Genomic DNA, 24,472 nt, shown 5'->3' on the forward strand with positions numbered 1-24,472 from the left:
GTCACAGGCACTCCAAGTGCCAGTTTCCCCATCCCTGTCCCTGCCTGTCACAACGAGAGACGCAGTCATGCCCACAAGACAGCAGTGGAACTAGACATCACCTGAGCAAATTCTCTAATCAAGTTTCAGCACTGTCATATAATCCATTAACATTGTCAATTCACACTGTTTAAGATTCACAGCAGAAGACAAGCATGATTTTCCCCATCTGATACTCATGAGATTTTTGGCGTAACTAAAACCAAATTGGCCTATATTGAATTACTTTATCTGAATTTATTACAGAGATTGCTGGAATACTTGATTCTGATTCTGACCATTCATCTTGAAAACTAATGTATAAATAAAGGTTCTTGCTGTTGATGGTTCCATAAAGAACCTTTAGCATACGTGGAAACTTTCCATTGTACACTCTTAAAATAAAGGTTCTTTTTTGGCATCTATGGTTTCCATTTTACAAAAGGTTCTTATAGTGGATTTTTTTTTTTTTTTTTTTTTTTTTTTTTTTTCAAATGTTCTTCACACTTTTAAGAACTGTTCACTGAAAGGTTCTTTGGGGAACCCAAAAATTCATAAAAATAAAATTAAATAAAAAAACAAAATAATAATAATAATAATAATAATAATAATAATAATTAACTAAAAGTAAAAGTAAATATAAAAACCCTATTTATAACGTTTCTTTTTAAGAGTGTGGAACCCAAAAAATGGTTATTCTACACTCTTAAAAATACAGTTTGTTTATTGGCATTGATGGTTCCATGAAGAAACTTTAACATCCAAGCAAACTTCTCATTCCACATAAGGATCTTTATCATAGAGACAGGTTATTATTAAAATGTTATTCACACTGTTCACTAAAATGTTCTTTGTGGGACCAAAAAAGGTTCTTCTATGGCATCACTGTGAAAACCTCTTTTTGAAACCTTTATTTCATTGCTGAAATATATATATATATATATATATATATATATATATATATATATATATATATATATATATATATATATATATATAAATATATAATTTTTTTTAAGTGTATGTGTTACTGCAAATGCTGTTTCATGTCCATACGTCTTAAAATATCCCTGTAAGGCAAAATAAACTCCCAACAAATCTCCCAACAATTTGTGAATTTGTTTTAACACTTCTCAGTTTCACCTCACATAATAAAATAATTTGAACTCCAATTTCAGGTGCATATATTTATTTATTTTTTAGTAGATGAACTTCTTGAGGGTCCAGATCACCCATAGGTTTATTTTGCAATAACAACCCGCTGACTGCGCATCATTCCTCGCATGAGGTCGTCGACAATACTTTTTGAATTACTATCACAAGATTTTTAAAGTAGGCCACCAGCATGAGACATGCACTTTAAATTCGAGTATTCTCAGTCCCTCTTGCCGATTAGCGGGCATTAAGGGGTTGGATGGGTTAAAGAAAGAAGATCTTCCCTTTGTTGTAGTGAAGAAGGAGGGGTCTTGTCTTCTTCGCTGTGACTTCCGGAGGCTGAAAGGGGTGACATAAGGAAAGAAGCCCCACTGTGGGACCACTTTGCGCTGCTAGAGGGCGCCGCTGAGAGCGCTGCTCTGCTGTTGAACTGCGCGAGCGAGCGGAGCCTCAGTACCAGACCGAGAACAGCACGGATCAGTGCCAGAGAGAGACGGAGGAACGATTCAGTCGCTACATGCCGCCGCTACATTACGGAACATTATAACGCAGCGGAAAACGGCCAACTCTATCGATTTCTTTACAAAGGACGGAATTTAAACGATGTACCGTTCGGGAGGCGTGATGCTGGGGCTTCTCGCCGCTCTGCAGGTAAAATTGAGAGTCCGAAAAGCGATGTGCGCGCGGGCACGAGCGCTGCTTTATGTTTGGGCTTTGGCGTATTTGCTGTTATTTATACTCTGCGGTGTTTGTAAACTGCGGAGGAATTATTTGTGTGCGTTTATTAGTCACAATACAAATAAACGATTTTGCTTAGTGGTAGCATATTTGAATAGGGCGATAGTGCCTAGATCAAATTCAGTATTACGGGATTTTCGGTTTGTCTCGAAGGGTTAAAGACTTCATGTCGCATCTAATTTGCTTCCTATGCAATTCTACAGAGTCTTTCTTTGTATTATTCTTGCTTCAGAATTGTTCACAGGAGGTGTAGACTCAGTGTGCGATGGTTTTGTGTTTGTGTAGCCGTTAGATTGTACTGGCAGCCCCGTTTAAACCGTCCCGTGCTGAACCGGAGCCAGTCGCAGATGAATGCGGGTTTTCAAACGCGCTCGCGCTTATTTTGGCACGAGATGGAAAAGTTGCCCTCGGGGAGGTGATTAGGTCACAATGGTCCCTTTCCGACTGATGAAACAAATGTAACAATAATCAGTTAATGAACAGCCCGTTGAGGTGTCCTCTTCCGCTGACTCTGTCTCTTTTAGAAGTGCAAATGAGAAATCTCACGGTGAACAACGGCTCTGTGCGTAACCCAAATATGACAAATCACTCTGACCCGAATCAGCGATCGGAGAAATGAATCGTGCTGTCAGGTTTCGGGTCTGCTGCCCTCTGAATTTCTGAAAATGGGGAGTCCAGCAGAATTAAGATTTGAACGCAGGGAGCAGTCATGCTCAGATGAGGAATTGCGAGCAAATTGTAATGTTATGATGGAAGCAAACGTGTGAAGTCTGCATGACAATAAAGTTAACATTTGGCCATCGGCCATTTGCCCCGGGGTTTAATGTTTTTTTATTGTATTTGTGGTCTGCAGTAAGTAGAAGTTGCAGTCCTGGCCTCGTAAATGTCTCATTGCGGCATGTTTTTAAAGTGTAACATTAATGTCGCATTTTACAACTGTTTGTGTGTGTTATAAAGGTTCCACATGTTTAAAAACCCGCTGCTGTTTGATAGCGATGTCCGATTGGTGAACGAGTCATTATGTTGAGTCGAATCTTTCCAGTGAATCATTTGAACCGGTTCTGCGAGCGAATTGGGCTGAGCTGTTGTCGAGCCAGCAACTCACTGGTTTACTGAACCGAGAATCGTCCGATTCGTAATGAGCCTTTCAAAAATTAAGCGCCCTGGAAATATGTTTAACACTAGATTGAAGAACAGTTCACATAGGCTACAATTCGCAGTTGTTTAAAAAATAACATTGTTTTAAACAAAAACGTTTTCATCCAAGAGATACGAATGATTTTTATCTTAACTACATCAGCACTGCAACAACCTGAACTGAAACACGTGTAATTATAATAAACAGACGTATTAGTAAAAACGTAATTAATACTAATGTTTAGGGCATGTAATATACAACACCGTAATGTCAATTAAGAGCCACGTGATGACGTAATTAGTGATGATGTAAAATAATCTTTTTTTTTTTTTTTTTTAAGATTATTTGAAGTGACCTGTTAGCGAAAAATAGTCAATGCACGTTTTTAAATAGGTTTAATTGTAACTTCTAAACACAAATCTCATTGTAATTTATCTCAGGCACTATAAAGCCATAGTGACAGTGTCTTTATTCAATCACCGTTGGCTTTATAGCGTCTGCTGCCTCTTTCTGCCTCTGATTCTTCATGTCAGCAGGGCCGCTGGTGCAGCTCCATCTAGAATCATTCGCTCTGTGTGGATGTGCAGAGGCAGCATATTGCTAAGCAATTGCTGACAGGACAGTTTAAAGTCAAATTTTCAAACACACCCCTGTAGTGCCAACTTTATACAGGCGTTCTGCAGATATATCATCAGCAAGGCAGCTGGAGATGACGACATCAAAAACCTGATCAGCTCATGGTTGATGATGATCTTTGTTAGCACACAAGCAAATGCTGGATGGGTCGTTGTGTGTAGGACATTAAGTCAGCATCCACTGAGCTAACAAGTAATTAACATGTTTGATAAATTGACTATGGGGCCATTAACAAACTCAGCCAGCCGTCTTCTTCAAGCCTCTGATCTTATTCCAACACAAAGAGGCTGTTTCACAGTGGACGTCACCTTTGATCTTCCCAAGCCTCTTTTAAAAACCAAATTCACCTATTTGCCTTCACTGAGATCCTGACTTTGGGTGTCATATCAGATGCTGTTCATGCTATTAAGATTGAATGATTCAAAGCTGGTTGTTTATTTTTCTAATGAGACAAGTCAAGATTCAAGAATGAATGAGGCTTTGTCCTGAGCGTTAAATGCTAGGTGTGTGTGCCTGTTTTAAGCGTAAACCATAAAGGAGGGTTTGTGACTTGTCGCCAGAGTGCTTTCACCAGCTGCGTGAGTGTGCGTTTGTGTTTTTATGTGATAAGTGCTCCACCAGACCATGCCATTCAAGGTAGAGTGTGCGTAGCCTGGTCAGCTCTGCTTTTCTAACGTCTCGCCCTCCTGACCTCATCAGTCTAATTACACCTACCTCAAAATAACAGATGCCCTAGTGCCGGAGGGGGAGGAGGTGAAAGAGAAACCCCTCGCTCTCCTTGAATAAGGAGAAATAGAGCAACGCAGTAAATCGTCATGCAATGAGCCTTATTTAATTTCGCTGATCTGCTGCAAATTAGCGAGTAATCGGTGAAAAATACAATAGCATTGGTAATTCAAAGAGTTCATTTGGAGCGTGATCAATGGACTCAGCGGCTCTGGAAAGGCTCATCACGGTGCTCTTCTTGAGCAGAGTTCTGCCTCATTTCCTCTGTTTATGGTGAAAGAGCGTGATCGTTATGTCCATCGATTCCTCTAGGGATGCTGGATATTTGGCTCATGCTGTGGTGTAGGTTGGCCCGTGCTGTTTATTAATCACCATTAATCGGGGGATTAATTTGTCTGGTGCTTTTGTGTTTTTGGCAGGTGGCGGTCCAGGGCACGGGAGCGATGCCATGTCAGCCGGGTTTCACAGAGAACGAGTACAACGTCATGACCGCCGACGTCATCACCGAGGGACAAGTTCTGCTCAAAGGTAAACAGAGATGTTTGCATTTATTCTCCTAATAAACGCCAAGTGAACTGGTGCGACAAAGCGCTCACTCGCCAGGCTTCGGTTTCCACCCTGATTCTGTTGGGAAGAAAAAGAGAGAGAGAAGGGAGGATGGGGGAAGGGTGGGCTTTATGTGTGTATGTGAAAGAACAAGATGGGGGGAGGGGGTTAAGTGTTAGGGTTGCTTTAGCAGGGGGTGTTTATAAAGGGGGATATGTGTGTGAGAGAACAGCTCAGTGTTTTGGTGGACTGTGTTTTGAAGGGTCACAGTGTAAAATATTTGGGGGGCTGAATTGCCCTCCCCCACCGTGCTTGAAACCCCTTGTTGTGATCAATAGCATTGATTAGACCAGCCCGTATCCATACAGTCAGTCGATGGCACAGATCCCTGTCAGCCATCTCAGTACATTCAGTCAGTCTGGCAGGGGCCATATTTGTGCTGCGGTTGTAAACTTTGGAGGCCTTATAACATCCAGGCATCAAGTCTAATTACAACACTGTTAAAAGAGCATAACTATGTGTTTTACATTTCCAGTAGATACACCCATGGCTTGTGATTCAGTCGAAATGTTATAGCTAAATTAGTGATGATTAAACATCATTGTTTCAGTCAATGATTTCAACCCCTCAAAAACTATTTAGACTGAAACCAAAACTGCTTTTTTTGCTGTTTCAGTGGAATTTTTTTTGGTTGTGCGTCACTAAGCAAAATATTTTTGTCCCAGAGAACCTTGGAGTTATTCTTTTTCTTGTCTAAAAGTGTTACTCGACTTCTAACAAGCTACATATTTTTACATTTCCATATCGTTGACTTATTCATGGATTACTGAGGAAGAGTGAGTCGTGGAATACGAACAGACGGTCGCAAGCTGTAGCTTTGTGGCTCTTGAGGTCTATTTGTGAACTGTGGGACACAAACACACGCACACACACCTGTGATAGTTACAATAAAAGTGAGAACACTTGCTTTAAATTTAACACTAAGAGTCGACATATCACACCCTGATAGGAATTTCCCAAGTGAGTGTGTGTTTGTGTGTGTGTGTGGGTCAGGAACTGCTGATAGCCGAGTTGTATCGCGCTAACAAAGACCGGTCCAGTCATTTGATCTCACAGTTGACTCACTGATTCACTTCTTATGTCCTTTTCAGTGGAAAGGTGAGCTGTATTGCATTGGGCACACAAACACAAAAGCGGCTCTCGTTTCATTACCATTTCAGCCTGTATGGTTAGCAAGTCAATGTGAACTCTGTTCCGCACAGTGCCTTTTGCCAAAGGACATAAGAATGTGCTTCCCATCATCATCCTCCCTCCCCCTTCACTCTTTCTCCATCTCCCCCTCCTGACTGAGGAGTCTCTTGTTAAACATGAGGTGGATGTTTTGTGTCTCTGACATTCATTCATCGCATCCTTTTTAGGCAAATGACTTAGGGATGAAGACTTTCTCTTCTCCCCTGCAGCCTCTCTTTCACTCTCTCTCCCCCTCTGTCCCTCCTTTTCTTTTTTTAGTGGGACAGAGGAATGTACAGTTAGTGCTGTCTCACTGAGCCCACTTGGTGATTCCTAACCAAAGAATGTGTTTATGCAGGCTTTGCTGCTCCAAAGGATTTTAATTTGCTTCCTGTGGGTCTGGAAGATGTATATACAAAGTAAAAGTTTTTTTTTTTTTGGCTGTTATTATATTTCGATATTTGTACGTGTCAATTTACAATAGCCATTGTTTGCTAAGTAGATTTAAAATGTGTAATGTAAGAAATAAAATATAGTAAACATTTAGTTTAACAAAATTAAAGATCAAAGCTTGTTTTTTTCATCTTATTTCTTAAATATACAAATATAGTAGTCTACAGCAAAATTTACATGTAATTATATAAAATTATGTAAAAAAGTTTTTATTTTATTCTATTTTTTGAATGCACTGCCATTCAAAAGTTTGGGCCTCTTATGATCACCAAGGCTGCATTTATTTTAATCAGAAAACAGTAATAATTTTAAATAACTGTTTTCTACTTCATATATTTTCCATTTTCATTTATACCTGTTACTGCAAAGCTGAATTTTCAGCACATGATCCTTAAGAAATCATTCTAATATGCTCATTTTGTTTCTTTGGTCATAAAATGTTTTTTTTTTTGTTGTTATTATTAATATTGATGAAAACAGTTGTTGTGGAAATTTAGATTTTTTTTCAGGATTTTTTTGATAAATGGTAATTCATTTGAAATATAAACATTTGCAATAGTTTTATTGTGTCCTTGATGAATAAAAGTTTCTTAATTTCATACTGACCCTTTTGACCTAATGTGAGTGAAGTCAAACAAATGACTGTCTTTAAAGTTTAAATCTGAGACATTCATATCAAGAAATTAGTGTCACGTCCTTTTTCAGAAACCTAATGGCCAAATAAAATGCATGTTTAAATCATTGTGTTATCCAAGTTGCTTGGTTTTATATTGTCAGCAAAACCATCTGAAACATATCATGAATATTCATGGTATGGAAAGCCCTACATGCCAGTGAACGATTTTTTTATCCTAATCCTCTTCTCCAGCTTTCATCTGTTTTTATTTTCCTCATATAATTCTCTCATCTATTCTGAACAGAGATATTGCTTTGAAGTTTGAGGACAAACTTGTTTTACTAGAGGAGACATTTTGTAACTTTTTTCCCCATGAAATACCTTACTCAAGCCTCTTTTAACCACTGAGAATTTGCACTCCACAGATTTCTCTCTCTCTGTGTCCTCCTTGTGTTCACAGGAACCTGTTTTTTACCTCGTTTGATCTGCTTGAAAAAAAGAGAGAGCAAATGATCAGAGGTAGATGCAGTAGGTGAGAGGTGATTGCCGTATTGCACGCATCGCACCGTGCCAGAAGGTGGTGTTTGTTTTTGATCGCTTCCGATCAGCGCGAACGAAATCCAACTTTCAACTCTGGCTGTTTTTGTGAACAAGTTAAAGAGCCGAAAAACAATAATGAGTCAACACAGAGGGGGGAAGAGAGTGACGGAGACAGAGTGGCTTTTTTGTCTGGCCCATGTGAGGGCTGTTGGTCACTGAGATTGACCAATCGGAACACGGCTGTAAGGTCATCAGCATGCGGGTCACTGCCCTTCAATGGGCTGACTGAGGTGGAATTAAAGAACGGTTACGGGAATGCAGAGAGCAAGGGGAGCGAGTGAAAAAAAAAAAAACACTGAGAGAAAGAAAGAGGTAGATTTGGGGGGTGGGCACGCACTCCTGGTGCTTTGTCCCTTCAGTGTTTTTAAATTTAATATGAAGTACCTAATGAGCTGTCTAAAGATTACCAAGCATGCTATTGTCTTATTTGTTCAGGCACTGTAATCCTTTGTTGTGTCCGTTTACATGTGATAATGCGCTGACATTTTTAATTAACCAAAAAAGAAACATAAAAACCCGGGTGAGAGGAAGCTTTGCAGGAGTGGATTGTTCTCTGCTTAGTTCACCATCAAAATTTGAGTCACAGAGTTCAGTTCAGTCCTAATTTGCCCGTTTACTTGAGTGACAGAGCGAGTCACCCAGTTTGGCCTTTGCTGTCATAGGTTTTGAAGATCACATCGCCAACGACTCTGCTTTCGGTCTTCATTTAAAACTATACTTCACCCAAAAATTAAAAATGAAACCATTTACTCACCCTCATGTTGTTCCAAACTCCTGTGACTTTCTTTTCCTGTGGAACACAAAAGAAAATGTTTAGATAAAAAGTTTTTTATTTTTTTCCCGATACATTGAAAGTCAATGCTGTCCATTTTCCTGTGGAACACAAAAGAATATATTGTCAAAAAGACAACAGAATGAAAGCCATAAAGTCATATTGATTTAGGACAGTTTTCATTTTTGTGTGAGCTGTCCCTTTAACAAACCATCTTCACAATTCTTTAAATGCAACAGGAGGGCGGGACATGCTTAATAAATTGGCGTGTGGAGAGGTAGTCTGTGTTAAAGAGGTAAAGTAGACCGGATGAGGGTAAAATGTGACCTCTGTAAAGTGTCAGCTGTGATCCGCATACAGTCAAACCACTGGGCTTGACAATCGTTCTCTCTCTCTTAGTGGTCGACCGATATTGGTTTTTTGACAGCCGGTGCCGATATCTTGGAAAGTAGGTGAGCCGATAGCCGATATATATATATATATATATATATATATATATATATATATATATATATATATAATTATTATTTTTATTATTATATTATTATTATTATTATTATTATTATTATTATTATTATTATTATTATTATTATTAATATGTAAGAAATTTGAAATCATTTGACAATGGATTAAAAAATAAATGTGTTAAATAAAAATAAACTACTTTATGTACAAAGTTACTTTTAATACAAAAGTATTTTTCACAAATAAATAAATAGATATTTAATAAAAATATAATTAAAAAGGAAGTAAACACTTTAACCAACAGGGCACTCTGTATTCTGGGAAGTTTGTGTGCACTGGGAATCATATTCTTCAAATAAAGCCTGGGTAACACTCATTTTACATACAGCACACAGAGAAAATGACATGAATATGACAGTGGGCAAATGCATAAAGCGCAGCATAATTTGAAATCTAAAGTTTAAAGCATTCAATTCACACAGACCGACCGTCACACAGAGAACACGCGATCATGCTGGATAAAAGTGCACACTTCACAAGATCTCACAACTGGATTCCACTATGTTTGCAAGGTTTGTTCAATTAAATGTTCATTGGCCATTCAAAGATTTGTTTAAATGATTTAAATGCGTATTTGCTTAATGATGACGGCAAACGAGAAAATATTATAATGTTTGCCTTTCTATTACTAATAATATAAAAGAAATCATTGTAATACTTTCTGTATACATTAATTCCTTCAATTAATTCCTAACCGTTCTATCTGATTATTAGACAGACTTCTATCTGTATTAGACAGAACTGTTAACGACAAAAGCGAACAAGAGGGAGAATGTGAGCTGTGTGCACTCAGGCGCTGCCTTTCTCAGCGCTGTCAAAATAAACCTCAAACACATCAGCCAAGCAGAACAACTTATCGGCTAGTGCCGATATTTGCAAAATGGCAAAAATTGGCCGATATATCGGCCTTGGCGATATATCGGTCGACCACTACTCTCTCTCCCTGATTTGGCCACATGGACTTTATTAGCCTAAATCAATCTGGCAAAACAAAGACCCTAAGAGTCTTGATCAGAGCATGCATATGTGAGAGAGCTGAGGCATGTGAGAAATGAAAGAAAGAGAGAAGAAAGAAAGGATTATTCCTTGGGTAGTAAACCTGGGAAGTACAGAAAAATAGATCTTTGGATGTCATAGTTCAATATAAATTCGAGTGGTCTGTACCAGACATATTAGGATTACTGTGGACCTCGAGATCTAGTGTGCTCTCATTAGCGTCTGTGGGTATGTACACCTGTTAATGTTGCATTAAATTACTGTAAAAATCTCAGTTACAGCACCACAATGTTTCTTTAGTCAGCTGGTCTCAAGGTTTGGTGTCGCGGGGGGAGGCGTGGAGCCCATCCAGGGTGACATCAACCCTTTCCACAGATATTTTTAGAGAATTGCTTTGCTCTAACATGTAAGCTGTGTTTTCAAAGAGTAAAGAATGACACGAAGCTGTGTTTGATGGTCATCACTGGCTGCTCATGGTGCTGGATTGTAGTTTTGGCAAAGCTTAAGCAGGGATCAACAATAAGGATTTTTTCTCATGACCAAGTCTGGCCAGTAGATCAGATTTGCACTCGGCCTGCCAACATTTTTTCGCAGGCCCCACCATAAAATAAGTTTTCTGTTTTTAGCATTTTTTAAAACAGCAGTATTAAAAAATAGTAAAATAAATGTATTTTAAGGAAAAAAAATTATATAATATAAAATATTATATAATTTAGATTATGGGCAACAAATGTAGTACATATAAATATATATATATATATATATATATATATATATATATATATATATATATATATATATATATATATAGTTTAATTTTTATATTTACAATTTTTAATCAAATAATTTTAAAAACATGGAAAATGTTGTCAAGAGTCGTAGCATTACCTGCCTACATATTTAAGAAAATGTAAAATATACAATTTCTTATAATTAAATGTGAATGTACTATAAAATATGATATAAAATATAAATGTAAAAATTAAATATTTTAATATATTTATCTTAAATATAATTTCTTACAATTAAATATAAATAAACTATAAAATATGAATATGAAATATAAATATATCATATTTTAATATTATGTTTATTACATATAACATATTTAATAAAAAAAATCTTTATTTAATTTAACAATATAGTTAATAAAAAATGGAAAACTGATTTGTTTATCATTTTTAGCCCATTCTAACTTGTGTAAGACTACCACAAGCCATAGCATTAACTTGGTGACATATTTAAACGTGTTAGAAAAATATTAATATAAAATATATGAATATATTAATGTAAATATTTATAAATAAAATGCATTTTATTTAAATAATAAAAACTGTATATACAATTCTTTTTATATTAATATAATTAAATGTAATATTTTAAATGAAATAATAAAAAAGTTGACATTAAAATCAGCAGAGTTCAACAATGCTCAGTACATCTCACACACACACACACACACAAAAGGCATAACAACAAATAACTAATATAATATGTAGTGACAGTGCAACAGTGGGCCAATAGAGCAAGTGACTGTCCTGTTAACTGGCCCGAGACTCTCCCACTGGGCTCGGGGCCGTCTTTGTTGTTGAGTCTTTTTTTTTTAAGGCTACTTGAGGGTGTTGGAACGGTAAGCAAACAACATCAAGTCATTCTGTCCTTTTCTATCTGTCTCTCACATGCACACGTAAGGCCCTTTTGACTGTTGGGGGATTATTATTGGGTGCTTTGGTGTCATGGCAACTGGCTGATTTCATTCTCTCAGGCTTTTTGTTGTCAGAGGTCAGGTGACCCAAAAACTCTGTTGTCTCTAATTTTGCTCTTGACTTTATTTCTCACACGCATACACAAGCACTAACACACATGCTTTTAAAACGACTACGCAAGTTCATACGGGATGCCCTAGTTTCCTTAGTAATGATGGAGTTCCTTCCCACTGTGCTGACCATATTGGATCGAGGGGAGAGGAGGGGTGGAGAGAGAGAAACAGAGGAGAAAAAGAGGGAACTTGGGTGTGGTTTGAGTTTTCATACTCAGAGGATTATTGATTGTTGAACAGAAGGCATTGACATCATTTATGCAGTAATGGTGTTTAACTGCAGGAAACGGGTAATTATATGGCATTTATGCTAATCATAGTGTGGTTACGCGGTGAGCCTAAGAGATCTCCATCGGATCGCGACTCTCGCTTTTTCTGAGCGTGTTTGAGTTCGTATTTATGCAGCACTGGCTGTAAAAGGCTGTTTTTGTGGGTCCGGACCACAATGTGTCATCGTTGACTGACCGCTGCTAAACAGAGCCCATGGTTCAGAAGCCCACTGCTCACGATCTCTCCCACACACACATACACTGGTCAGCGCCGCTGACCTCCACATGCCTGGAGTTTGCGGTTGGGTGCATGCCGAGGTGACTGGGTGCTGGAGCGCTGGGAGAATGCGGGGGTGGCTGAACTACACTGAAGTCTGGTTTCAATCATCAGGCCAAGGCAGGGGCTTTCAGGGGAGAGGATGATTGAGAGATATGAAGGTTTGATCCAAATGCTGGAGTGGAATGCAGAGCACAGTCAAGGTTTAAAACAAGATGGTCAACTAGTCCAAGAACCAACTAGTCAGTTAGTGAGGACTAGTTCATCTAGTTTTTTTTCTATATTATTATTATTATTATTAAGAAGAAGAAGAATTATATTTGTATTAGTTTTATATATGTATACAACATATTTTTTTCATGTAATAATAATATGCATAGAATATGATATAATAATAATAATAATAATAATAATATGATTTGAGTGATGAGACAATAAAATAAAATAAAAAACTAGATGAGGTTGTGAATTTATGAATAATTACTAAATAATATGTATATAACAAATAATATATGAATAACTATTTAACCAAGTTTTAAATATTTTTATCTAGTTAACTAGTTTATGTGTGTGTGTGTGTGTGTGTGTGTGTGTGTTTCACATTACATAAAAGAAAACTGTTTAGACAGGACAAAAATGGACAGAAACAAATGACTGGATTTACTGTGTTTCTTGTTGATTTTAGATGGTGGCTGTGAATGTATGAATCACTCCTGAATCCTGTTAGAGTGTCGCAATTACATGGCAAGGCCAATTATGATGTCATCAATACCAACCCAATGATTCATAGTACTCATAAACAAAACACCACAGTGCTAAAACAGCCCACTGAAAAGAGCGATGCTTTTCTCCCAGTGTCTGTTTGTGTGTGTGTGTCTGTTTGTGTGTGTGTGTGTGTGTGTGTGTGTGTGTGTGTGTGTGTGTATAGATCCGCTCCTATGGCTGTGGTCTATTTCATGCTCTGCCAAATCTCTCCTTCTCCCATACTGCAGAGGGAAGATATGGGACACACACTCTTAGCGTACAGTTGTGTGTGTGTGTGTGTGTTTGTTGGATGGTTTAAAATGCCTGGCAGGAGCTCCTTTAATGCTTTATTAGTGTTTATGTTACCTTGACTTGTGGCGCATACGGCTACCGCAGACGTGAAGAATGCAAGTCGACGCACTTCAAATTCACACACATTCCAGTGAACCCTGCAGACGTTATCCCGTCTCCGTCTCGCCACCCGTCCAAAACACCCTCCCCCTCACCCCTAATCTGAGCAGTATTTGAGTTATTCTAATCTTCATCCATAAAGGGTTACAGCCGTAGACGTTATTGTGCATGAGTGTGCGAGCTATTCACGCCATTTATTCAATAATGGTGAACGACGGGTTAATCCTGTCCTAATGGCATTTGACAACAACACTGGATTTCCGTTTGCACATATGCATGTGTGTGTGTATATATATGGATGTATGCCATCAGAGCCCACTGGTTGACAGCTGCAAGTACCCCCTACCCTCAAGCCCCCGACAATCAGGATAGTTAGTATATCCTTCATCACAGAAGTTATCGTAATTTTTCCCCCTCCGTCTAAGTGTGTGTGTGTGTATGTGTTTTTACAGGAGTTAGGATAGCCTTCATCATAGTGGGGACAGCTGGACTGGCATGTGTCCATCTTCACTTCAAACGAATGCTCTCATCCCCTCATTATTACACTCGTCCTCTCATTCCCCTTCTCCTCACACCTCTGCTTCTGCTATCAGCTCGCTCACCAATTTAGGTGTGTCAGCAGCTAAGCGAGGGGAGAGAGTGTGAAGTGGAATTCTTGCGTTTTCCCGTAAGATGGAGGGATATATTTGGATCAGGGTAAAGCTAGCATGACCTTAATACAGGACAATGGATCGCAGCTGTGCCCGATATGGGTCCGCTTTTTTAAACGCACACACACACAACAGGGGAGGAAGGAATGGCGATTAAAAATGATTTCTCTGGTGTTTAATGAGAAAAGACATAGCTGGCGCAGGAGTTAGCGGGTGCAGGAGGTGATAATTGGACCAGCTCATGTGACTTCTGTTCTCCAGCATAAAGCAGTAGTTCACCCAAAAAATAATTTACTTAGTCTGGTGACAGCCAAACCAGTGTTATTTTCTTTCTTAAGTGAAACACAAAAGGAGATGTTAAGCAGAATGGACAAGCAGCTCTTGACAGTGGATGGTGGTTTTTAATGTTAAACATCAAAAAGCACAAAAAAATAAAAAATAAATAAATAAAAGGTGCATGTTGCCATATTTTGGCCTGAACTTAAGACTGACATTTTTGAATTGCATATCAAATTGGATTACAATGGATTACACAGTTTTAACATGAACAAACATATAAGAACTGATTCATATTTGTCAGTCATAACACAGGTAAGAAACAGGTTTGATTTCAATAGTACTAAAAAGTGCATGTGTTTTTACATACACAGTAACACTTTTGCATTTATTATCAGTAAATTTCATACAGTTTGAATAAAATGAATTTTGGAAATTATTTAATTAAAATCAGATAGATGCAAATAGTTAGAAAACAAACTATGCCATGTTTTTCTCATGGCTTTATTTATTATACTAAATTCTATTGATTAATTGTGTATTTTGCTAATATTTAAAAAAAAAATCACCCTTATTATTTGTTCTGTTTTGCTCCTATTTTTAATAATCCCTAATATTCTGTTTTCTTCCTGTTTTGTTTATTGCTTGAAGTTTTATTTGATCGCCTATTTTTTGTACTTCATTTATACATGTTCTACATTTTCCCTACATTTATGTATTTCCTGTTTATCTGTTAATACCCAATATTGTTGGGGTTTCTAAGATGGCCGCAAGTGACCTGACTTTTGTGAGCTTCAGTGAAGGGGAAGATTTTCAGTGAATTCGGTTCTGTTTATTACAGAATTTCTCAAAATAAGACTTAGATAGCCTTACTGTTATGGTTTTTGGCATTATAAATCACCATTCACTTTCACTGTCTGAAAAAGAACAGCTTGGACCTTGATTCAGCTTTCCTCTGAGGGGCCATCTGAAAACTTACAGCGCTGACATCATCTCGGTCTGTCTCCCTCCGTTTCTCTCTCTCTCTCTTTTCTCACTCTCCCCGGCTGTCTCATCCTGATATTCTTGTCTTTGTGTTGTATTGTCTCAGCCTTTCCTTTGAAGCATCGTTTACTAGTGTACGCTCTCGCAGTTTTTACACTCAGCCATTTCTCAAAGGACACAAGCTTTTGTGTCTTTTGTTACGTTCTCCGTGGCCCCTTTTCTGAGCCCCACTTTTATTCCGCTATCATCTTTCCGTCTTTTATTTTCACAATACCTGTGTGAATGATACGGTTAATACGGCGCCGCCCATGTGCTGCAATGTAAACTCACATATCTGTGCTGGCCGAGCGTTGCGGATGCATTATTACAATGTTTCCCATATGGCCAGAGAGGTGAGAATGTGGGCTTCCCTCGAGCGAGATTTATTGGCCACATATTGATGTCCTTGGGCGTTGCCGATTGATTTGACATGGCCGGCATTGTTTTACGAGCCTGGGGGGAGGTGTTTTGTGAGAGCATGCGGCTGAATGAAACACTATTCCGCCCTTTGCAAAAACCCTTCCCTTTTGCTCCCAAGCTGGAGGCCTTGGGGTTGTCAGGGGCGACCAGCATGGCGCTAGGCAACCTGGCCTAATTCGTCCCATTTGACTGAGCTCGGTTGAGCAGGGACTATTGTTCCTGAGTCAACAGAAAACTAGCCAGGCGCAAATGTGACCGCACAGCCGGAGGAATCTTTGACGTCCACTACAAATCAAAAGCGTATGCTTGTCCAGGAGGGATGTTTGATAGTTTTAGCTGCGTGTTACATCTGCACATAGTTATGTAATTTGAGAATTGTGAAATATATCTCTTGCTTATTTTTCTTCTGCTCGGTTGGCGATAATCCTCACACACACACACACACCTCCCAGCACTCGCACACATATCAAAGTACTAAGTCCGCCCTTGTCCGCAACACTATATCCCACTGTCTCTCCAGCTGTCACCATTCACACACAGAAGCTGACACACTTATGCTAACAGACATCAAATGCGTTCGTTCTTCTGCTAACAGAGGATGCGTTAAAGTCCGCTAAAAGAAAAGCATGTAACTTTATTCCAGACAACTCGTAAAGGCAAATCGAAATGCGTTCACGCTCACACAGACTTCTCCATTGGGGGCTTGGTTATCTGGGTCAGTGCCTGTACAAATCTCATTACACTCCAGTCTGCTATCCTGATGCACTATGGGTTATGTAGTTCTGACCTAGTATTAGAAACAACACCTCAGGCACATGCATTACTTTTGAACTCCTTTCTGCATGGGATTTGATTTGCTTTTAGCATTTGTAGTAGGCATACACCCTCCCTTTGCCTTTAAAAAGGTATCGAGTGTCTCACAGAGGAGCGTCGATAATGAAAGACGATCCTCCATTGCTCATTTTGCGCTGTATGTGTGTGCACAAGCGTATTTGAAACCTCTGTAGGCTCGCTGGAGTCACGTTTCACACAGTCTGCCTGTATCATTAACACACCTGAGGACGGGTACTTCACTTCCTCGCACACCCTGTTCAAAAACATTTTGGCTCTGTTATCTTCTTATATGGATGTTTCTCTCTGAACTGCAGGATCTAATGGGCATCTGTTATGAACAGGAGGTTATGGATTTCTGCTTGCCAAAAAATCAATACTTCAACCCTCACCACATCCGAGTGTGCAAAATCGCAAACGTGGTTCGTTCACAATTTTGTTTGCATCGTATTTGGCCCTCATCGGAGATGCTATGCAGATTTTCTCATACGCAAATATTGTTCCCTTAGGGTTTACCGTGATTCTACACAACAATGTTTTCCGGTTTTGTGTTACAGTTTGTCTTTTTGCTTTTGTCTGTGTGAACGTACCTTTATTGACACAGGAGGTTTTATCACCCTCATCCTCGGCTTCTGTGTGTCAGATGAAGAGATCAAAGAGGAAGAACCTTTTAAACAAATAACGCCGGGATGCCAACACACATGCTACACACGCACTATAAATTTAATCAGGGCTTGAGCTCAAATCACTATTGTTTTCCCAGGAACTCAAGATTTGAGGAAGTCTAATCCTGCTTTTGTCTTCGTTTGTTTGCAGTTTGCTTTTTCAATCTGTGCTTTCTAAATACGGATTAAAAGAAGTCGTGAAAACACGCACGGCACAGAGGTACATACACAAATACTGGGATGTTTTTTTAGAAGAGGAAGATTATAAAATCTGTCATAGATTAAAGTGACTGTTTTTAGCAAGGTGTACTACCACAGGCAGTCAGATAAATTAACACACAGTGCTGTTTCAAAAACTCAAAACAGAGTTGGGTTTGTTGAGCAATCTTGGTAAATTACAGTATCATCTGCGTTCAGCACTGCGAGAGGAAGTGCAGATGTTTGCAATTATTTGCTGTTTGTTATTTCCTGTCAGTCACACAATGAAGAGCGATTACAGTGGTCAGCGTTACTGACCCGAGGGAGTCTTCAATCACTCACACACACATAATCTGAAGCCTCTATAATCCCCTCCTCCCTCCATCAACCTCCAATTAATGATTCCTGTGGCTTACCATGCATTCAAACTCAAACTCTGAACACTTGATAAGAGTATGTGTTTGCAGGTTCACAACGACCCAGTAAATGTTAGTCTTCAAATTATTTATGTACTTCCTTTTTTAAAGGGTACTTACTGTTCTGGAAAATCACAATTTTTATTGTGTTTTACAGGCCTTAAAATGTCATGAATAATAACTGTATATTATTAAATAAATGTAAATATGTATATATACTTTATATTAAATTCATGGTAATTTCTTTAAGATATTTCTATAGTTAATATTTTTAGAATGTTCTGGGCCATTTAGCTAGATATTGAGACAAATTTGAGTGAATAGATTTTTTTTTTTAAAGATAAATCTAAGTGATCTGAATAATTTCAGTCATGGAAATTCATTGGTCAAAGGGGGTGGAAACCTGTCTGTGTTATTTTTGAGTCAACATGTAAATTTTTTTTTTTTCCCATTTATTTATTTCCCCCTTTGTTACTGAACAATAATAAAAGAACCTCTCCCTGAATTACTGCGCTAGTGCCGTCTTTGTAACGATGTCCATTCATGATACTGCAGTGCTTTGTGCTGGTATAATGCAGCAGATCAGTGTTTTTCTTTTGTGTCACTGTCAGACATGCTTCTCTCGTTGTGCTTCTGATCCTCAAGCAGAATCAGGGCTGTGACCACCATAGGCATTGAGAGGGACATATTGATATTCAGATCAATATGGTTTTCAGTGAACCGTTCTATACATTCACTACAGTCTTGGTTATATCCTTACTTCAGATCAAACTACAGTAACCCGACCACATTTAAGTAACAGCAACAGAGAGCTGCTTTAAAGACAACATGAAGTCAAAACTAAATTTATCAGTAAATGTCTCCGGTCATCAGTGTGAAAAGAAATGTGCACTTATATCTAATTCTAGGCCTTTTCCACCTTTGAAACATACCCAAGGCCAGGTGCAAAACAATATTAATATAATATCATAATTTAACATGTTTTCACTTGGCATGATCCAATCAAATACTAAGATATAATCCTGCCCTACATTATCGCCTGCTGAATGTTCTGTTTCACCCTGAAATACCCTCATTACCACACTTAAATGGGTTGTGAATATGGTGAATATGTTATCTTATGTATGCTTTTCTGAATCCCTAATCCCTACTCACATTTAATACATCATGTTTCTCACATTTTCATGATGTATTAAATGTGAGTACTTTAAATGTGTATTACGTGTAGGTACAGGAGGCAAGGGAAGAAGGTTGCAACAGTAATGTCTGTCCATTGACACAGAAAATTTTGTGACCCAGTCAGCATCCCCACAGGCAACATTGTCACAAAAGCAGTTATCTGGGTTTTCAAACACATTATCACACATTATAATAGGCGCCATGTTATAGTGCAATTAAAAGAGTAAATACAAAGTGAAAGTCTCAAACAACATGTAATATGGAATTATGTGATCTGTTATGAATCCTAATGCAATTAATTTGCCTAAATGTTTATAATGTTTGAATTAGCTCAGAAAAGATGGAGCCATTAGCTGTGACATGGTCCGATGTGTTTGAAACAATTTCTGGTTAATGGTGAGAGATGAAGGTGCTGCAGTGTGCTTGTTTAACTGTTGGATTGCATTTTTAAAGGCCCAAGATGTGCTTGTCAGGTAGTCAGAGGCCTTAAATATCAGTTTGTGTTCATGTATTTTGTAAAACAACAGTTTTTATGTGTTTGTGAGGTCAGACAGTAAAGGAATGCGCTGCCGCCCCTGCCATATGCTGCATGTGTGTGTGTGTGTGTGTGTGTGTGTGTGTGTGTGTGTGTGTGTGTGTGTGTGTGTGTGTGTGTGTGTGTGGCTCTGTGCACAGTCATAAATCCCAAGTCCTCGCAGACACCACCAATCTAGCGAGGTCAGAGGTTAAAATGACATCGCACGCATGCGTACATACACAAACACACATGCGAAACTGGAGCGTCGCTATGAAAATTTGTGATTGAAAAAATAACCTAAAGGCCCTTAGTGCTATTATGATGCAGACTGAATAATTGAGTTTGTCTGTGACAGGGATTATCCGGTGAATGCCAGAAAAAAAGATTTTTTTCACTGCATTCAGTATCACACATTTTATTTGGGTCTGTTTTGGAGGTGTCTGCTGTATTGGTATTTATGAAGCTGACAGTGTGAGGTATAGGCCTAGTTGTATTCTGCGTTTTGTTGGCATGTTTAGCATCCACATTGTGTACAAAACATTACTACACACCTTCTAGGGCAAAGCATTTGTCAAAACTCAGAATTTGTATGTAAATCCAAAATATTCAAATGATGTTGTCAGGCTTGTCAGCAGCGAGTAACCAAATGACCCGTTCAGAAATATACTGTGGTGCTACCATGGTGCAGTGACGGGATCAGATTGTAGATGGTAATTGGAGTATCATATGGTATTTACATGGTAATAATTAGATTAGCACAAAATACTGCAAAGTACTTTAAAAAATACCATGTAATACTGTGGTGCATGGCTCCAGGGCTCAACAATATGTAGAAATTGCAAGAATGAGTTGGTCTTAGAAGCATCTGTTAGAATGTGTGGAAAATTGTAAACATTTTAGGGTGTTAAAGTTACATAACGGACAATATAACGACTACTGAGTTTATTTTATTCTATTTTAAAGGCAATTTTTAAGTTTATTGGAGTTGAATTACATTTTATAATATACAATATAGATTTGTATCTATCAGTTTAGATATAATATAGGTTTTTTTTTTTTTTTTTACATTAAACTTGTTTAATATACAATATAATTAGTTTTTGTTATTTTATTTCATTTGAAAGAAAACATTTAATGGAGTTACATTAAAATGTTTTAATATACAATATAGCTGCAATTGTTTTTATTTGAAACAGTTATTTTAATGACAACAATATAGTATGTTGTTTAAAATAAAATGTGTGTTTTTAGTGGTGGAAAAGTAAAAAAAAAAAAGATGAATACTTACTGAGCTGAAGCTGAATGCTCTTTTTGTTAGTGACATATAAAAATATACAAATCTCCCAGTCCTGTGGATGAATTAAATAAAGCATTCTGTTACACTGACATTACACTATAGTGTGGCAGAAAATGAGTGTAATGTCGCTGTTCTCTCTACACATATTTATATGCGAGCGCATGCATTTGCATGTGATCAAGTCATTTAACAGGTTGAGATTGAGCTTAATCAACCGTGAGATTCACCATGTTCTTTTAATCTAAAGTATAAATCTGAACAAATGAGGAAAGAGACGAGAGGATTTTATAAGGGCGGATGTCATATTCTCTTTCTATATTTTACTCGCTTTGTTTGAGGGGAAACAGCATGAGGCGAGTAGATATGATATGTTGTTAGTTGTACTTTTGGATCAAAGGCTTAGATGATTCACATTAACAGAGGAACACATAAAAGCAGCTGTTATTCACCATTATATCATTTTGGCAACTAATCAATAGCCATTGGCTCATTATAGGAGCTACATATTGTGCTAGTTTCCAAAAGAGATAATGAATCCCTTTATGAGCTGAAAAGCTCTAACAGTTTAATGCGCACTTTGGTTTTTGAATTGATTTAGTTCCCATTGGTGCATTTTCTCAGTCTGTGTTAAGGTGTGTTTGTGAATGTGTCTTTTCTTTTTGTGTGTGCATTCTTGATGAGGGAAGTGCATACGAGTTAAACCTAAGTTGATATGCCCACCGAGGGATGTGCCTGAGCGATGTGGCCATTAGAGGAAGCTCACCCTTAGAAAAATCATGGAAAAAGGGCAATTATAGGCAGGCGGTACAAAAGACAGCTTTGCTCAGTGCAGAGTGGGATCGTAAGTGCCACATCTATCTGAATTCTTTCACAGGAAGGCTCAGTATGTCTCAGAGAGCATGAAACCCCAAACGATGATATTAAAACAGTTATTTTACGTTCTTTCATGGGGGTGGGGGACTAAACAAAACTATTTTTCCATTACTTTCCTCATTTATGTCTTGCTGTTACTAAAAGCTTGTACCAGTTGAAGCTGGCTCGTATTAAAACAAAACAAGAGTCCCGTTGGGAGGGAATAACGGGGACATGGTAAAGATGTGATGTTGAATGCTAAATGCTAATGGCAGAAAGAGATAGCTTACAGAGCACATTAAGCTTCAATGTGTGCGCATGGCCAGGTCTTCATTTGTGCTTTTTTGGAAAAAGTATGAGATTTCAAACCTGGATGTGGAATTATTATATTTATTTATTTTATTTTTTTGGAGCATAAAATAAACATTTGTTATGCAGCTATACCACCATGTCATACTACTAAAAGCATTTCCAGGCTTTCTGAGTCAAATTATTCACTGAAAGTCTTGTGTTTTGTCCATAGTCTGTTAATCACAAAAAGATATCTTCTTTGAAATAACAAAATAACGACTTTTCAGTCTGTTCATCACATAAAGCTGTTTTATTCCTTCAGAACAGTTGGAATATAGTACACAAGTCATATGGATGATACTTTTTATTGTGTTTTTTTCCTATTTTGGAGCTTGACAGCCTCTGGTTACAATACAGTGTGGTGTAGGACAAGAATTGCGAAAAAGATTTGTACTTTCGTGCTCCTCAAAAGAAATAACAGCATACAGGTTTGAAAGTTCCCCTTCAATCTGCCTCTTAAAACTCATTCTGGTGATTTTGAAGAGACATAGTGAAGGGCATCTGACTCTCGTCTTGCTTCTCAAACACGTCTGTGGTGTCTGATCACCTTCTCACACACACAAACACGCATACGTGCGCATATCACGCCTCCTAAATCTCCAGCTTGCATTTAGCACTTTGACAAATTATTTTCCATCTCATTGGTCAAGGTGACAGAAAATAGATCTTTTTGTTGTTGTTGTTAATTGCCTCTTATTTAGATTGTATCAGTTCATCACAGATAAATCAAGACCTTGTTTGTCACATGATTTTGTAGCTAAAGGATTGGATATTTTATGTTGTGCATCCTACATCATCAATACTTAACAAATAATACCAGACATAAATGTCTTAAGTACAGACAAGGTTGGTGAATATTATCAGGTTCACAGTGTAGCTGGAGAAACCTGGTTTGTAGAATAAAATATATTTTATCCTAATCAATTTGCGGTTTGAAGACCCATATACGGGCTCATTTGTTGAGGTTTGTGAGAAAACACATGCAAGCTACCTCAGATGTAAATGAATGAATTATTTTAAGCAAACTCTGTCTTACATTAAATCACCCTTGTAATTAAATCACTTTCCACTGTTTTTGCCGTAAGTGTGTTTACTTGCAAGACGTGATGAGTAATGTGGCTTTTACGCGCCGCATTAAGCCGAGTTTGCAGAGATTGCGATGAGAAGAAAGACTCAAAGACACTGCTCTCTCTGTTTCATCCGTTAGAAGAGTAGCCTCAGTAATGGAAGGAGACAGCGCGGTAGACATATAGCACTCGACAACACCCTCCCCCCATCCTCATGAAAACTGCACGAGAAAATGCAGCTGCAGGCAAAACTGATGCACCCATCTAATAAAACGTACTCTGTGCACTTCGTCAAGGTAGACTGATACACACACACACACACCACAAGCACCTACCTCACACCTGCTGAGCGGCACATCTTGTGCCGTCAGGGCAATCGCGTTACATTAAATGCATTACTCTGTGATGGGTACCATTGTGCCAGGGGCTAGAAAGAGGAGTCTTTTAATTTTGAAGAACAAAAATTAAACAACATAGGAGGCACTTTACGCAAGTAACATGCAAGGACGACGGGACTACCAATATTAACAATCAGATAAACATAATAATTGCTCACCCCCTTCAGCAGGTCTTTATCTAATAATCGGTAATAAGGTCTCATTTGTTGCCATGTCTAATAATAGTGAGCGATTATTTTAGCCTACTGTAATACCCTGAGAGGTCCTCACATAATAAATGTGATTAACAAGAGTGAAATGTGTAATTTACCTACAAACCTGCCTAATTGCTATACGGAAAATGCGTTTTACCTCTCACATTTATGTGTGAGCGAAGAATCCAACCCAACTCGCAAAAACAACGCAACACACACACACACACACACACTGAAAGCAGATGGTTTGAAAACCACCTATGAGAGCGAAATTCAGCCTGTGCTCGCTGGTATGTGTCTCTCTGTGAGAGAAAGGATGGAAATTTCCATGGAGATGGAAAATTGGCTTTTGCACCCTTTTTATTGACATTGATAGTAGAGAAAGGACAGGAAATGTTCAGGAGTGACATGAGCTCAACTTTTCCTGTAGGACTATCATAATTCAATGCAATCCAACTCAATCCGAGAA

General features: G+C 38.1%; 1 protein-coding gene across 1 annotated transcript in view; it reads left to right on the forward strand.

Moving 5' to 3' along the window:
- The first annotated feature begins 1,556 nt into the window (after positions 1 to 1,556).
- The window catches only part of LOC109097612 (cadherin-2), a 46,061-nt gene continuing 23,145 nt past the window's right edge, over positions 1,557 to 24,472 (forward strand). Inside the window, exons 1-2 of the mRNA XM_019111240.2 lie at positions 1,557 to 1,824; positions 4,831 to 4,939. Of these exons, the coding sequence (XP_018966785.2) occupies positions 1,777 to 1,824; positions 4,831 to 4,939 (157 nt within the window). The 5' untranslated portion in view covers positions 1,557 to 1,776. The remainder of the gene's footprint in view (positions 1,825 to 4,830; positions 4,940 to 24,472) is intronic.

Source organism: Cyprinus carpio, chromosome A20, assembly GCF_018340385.1.
Source record: "Cyprinus carpio isolate SPL01 chromosome A20, ASM1834038v1, whole genome shotgun sequence".
Lineage (NCBI taxonomy): Eukaryota > Metazoa > Chordata > Actinopteri > Cypriniformes > Cyprinidae > Cyprinus > Cyprinus carpio.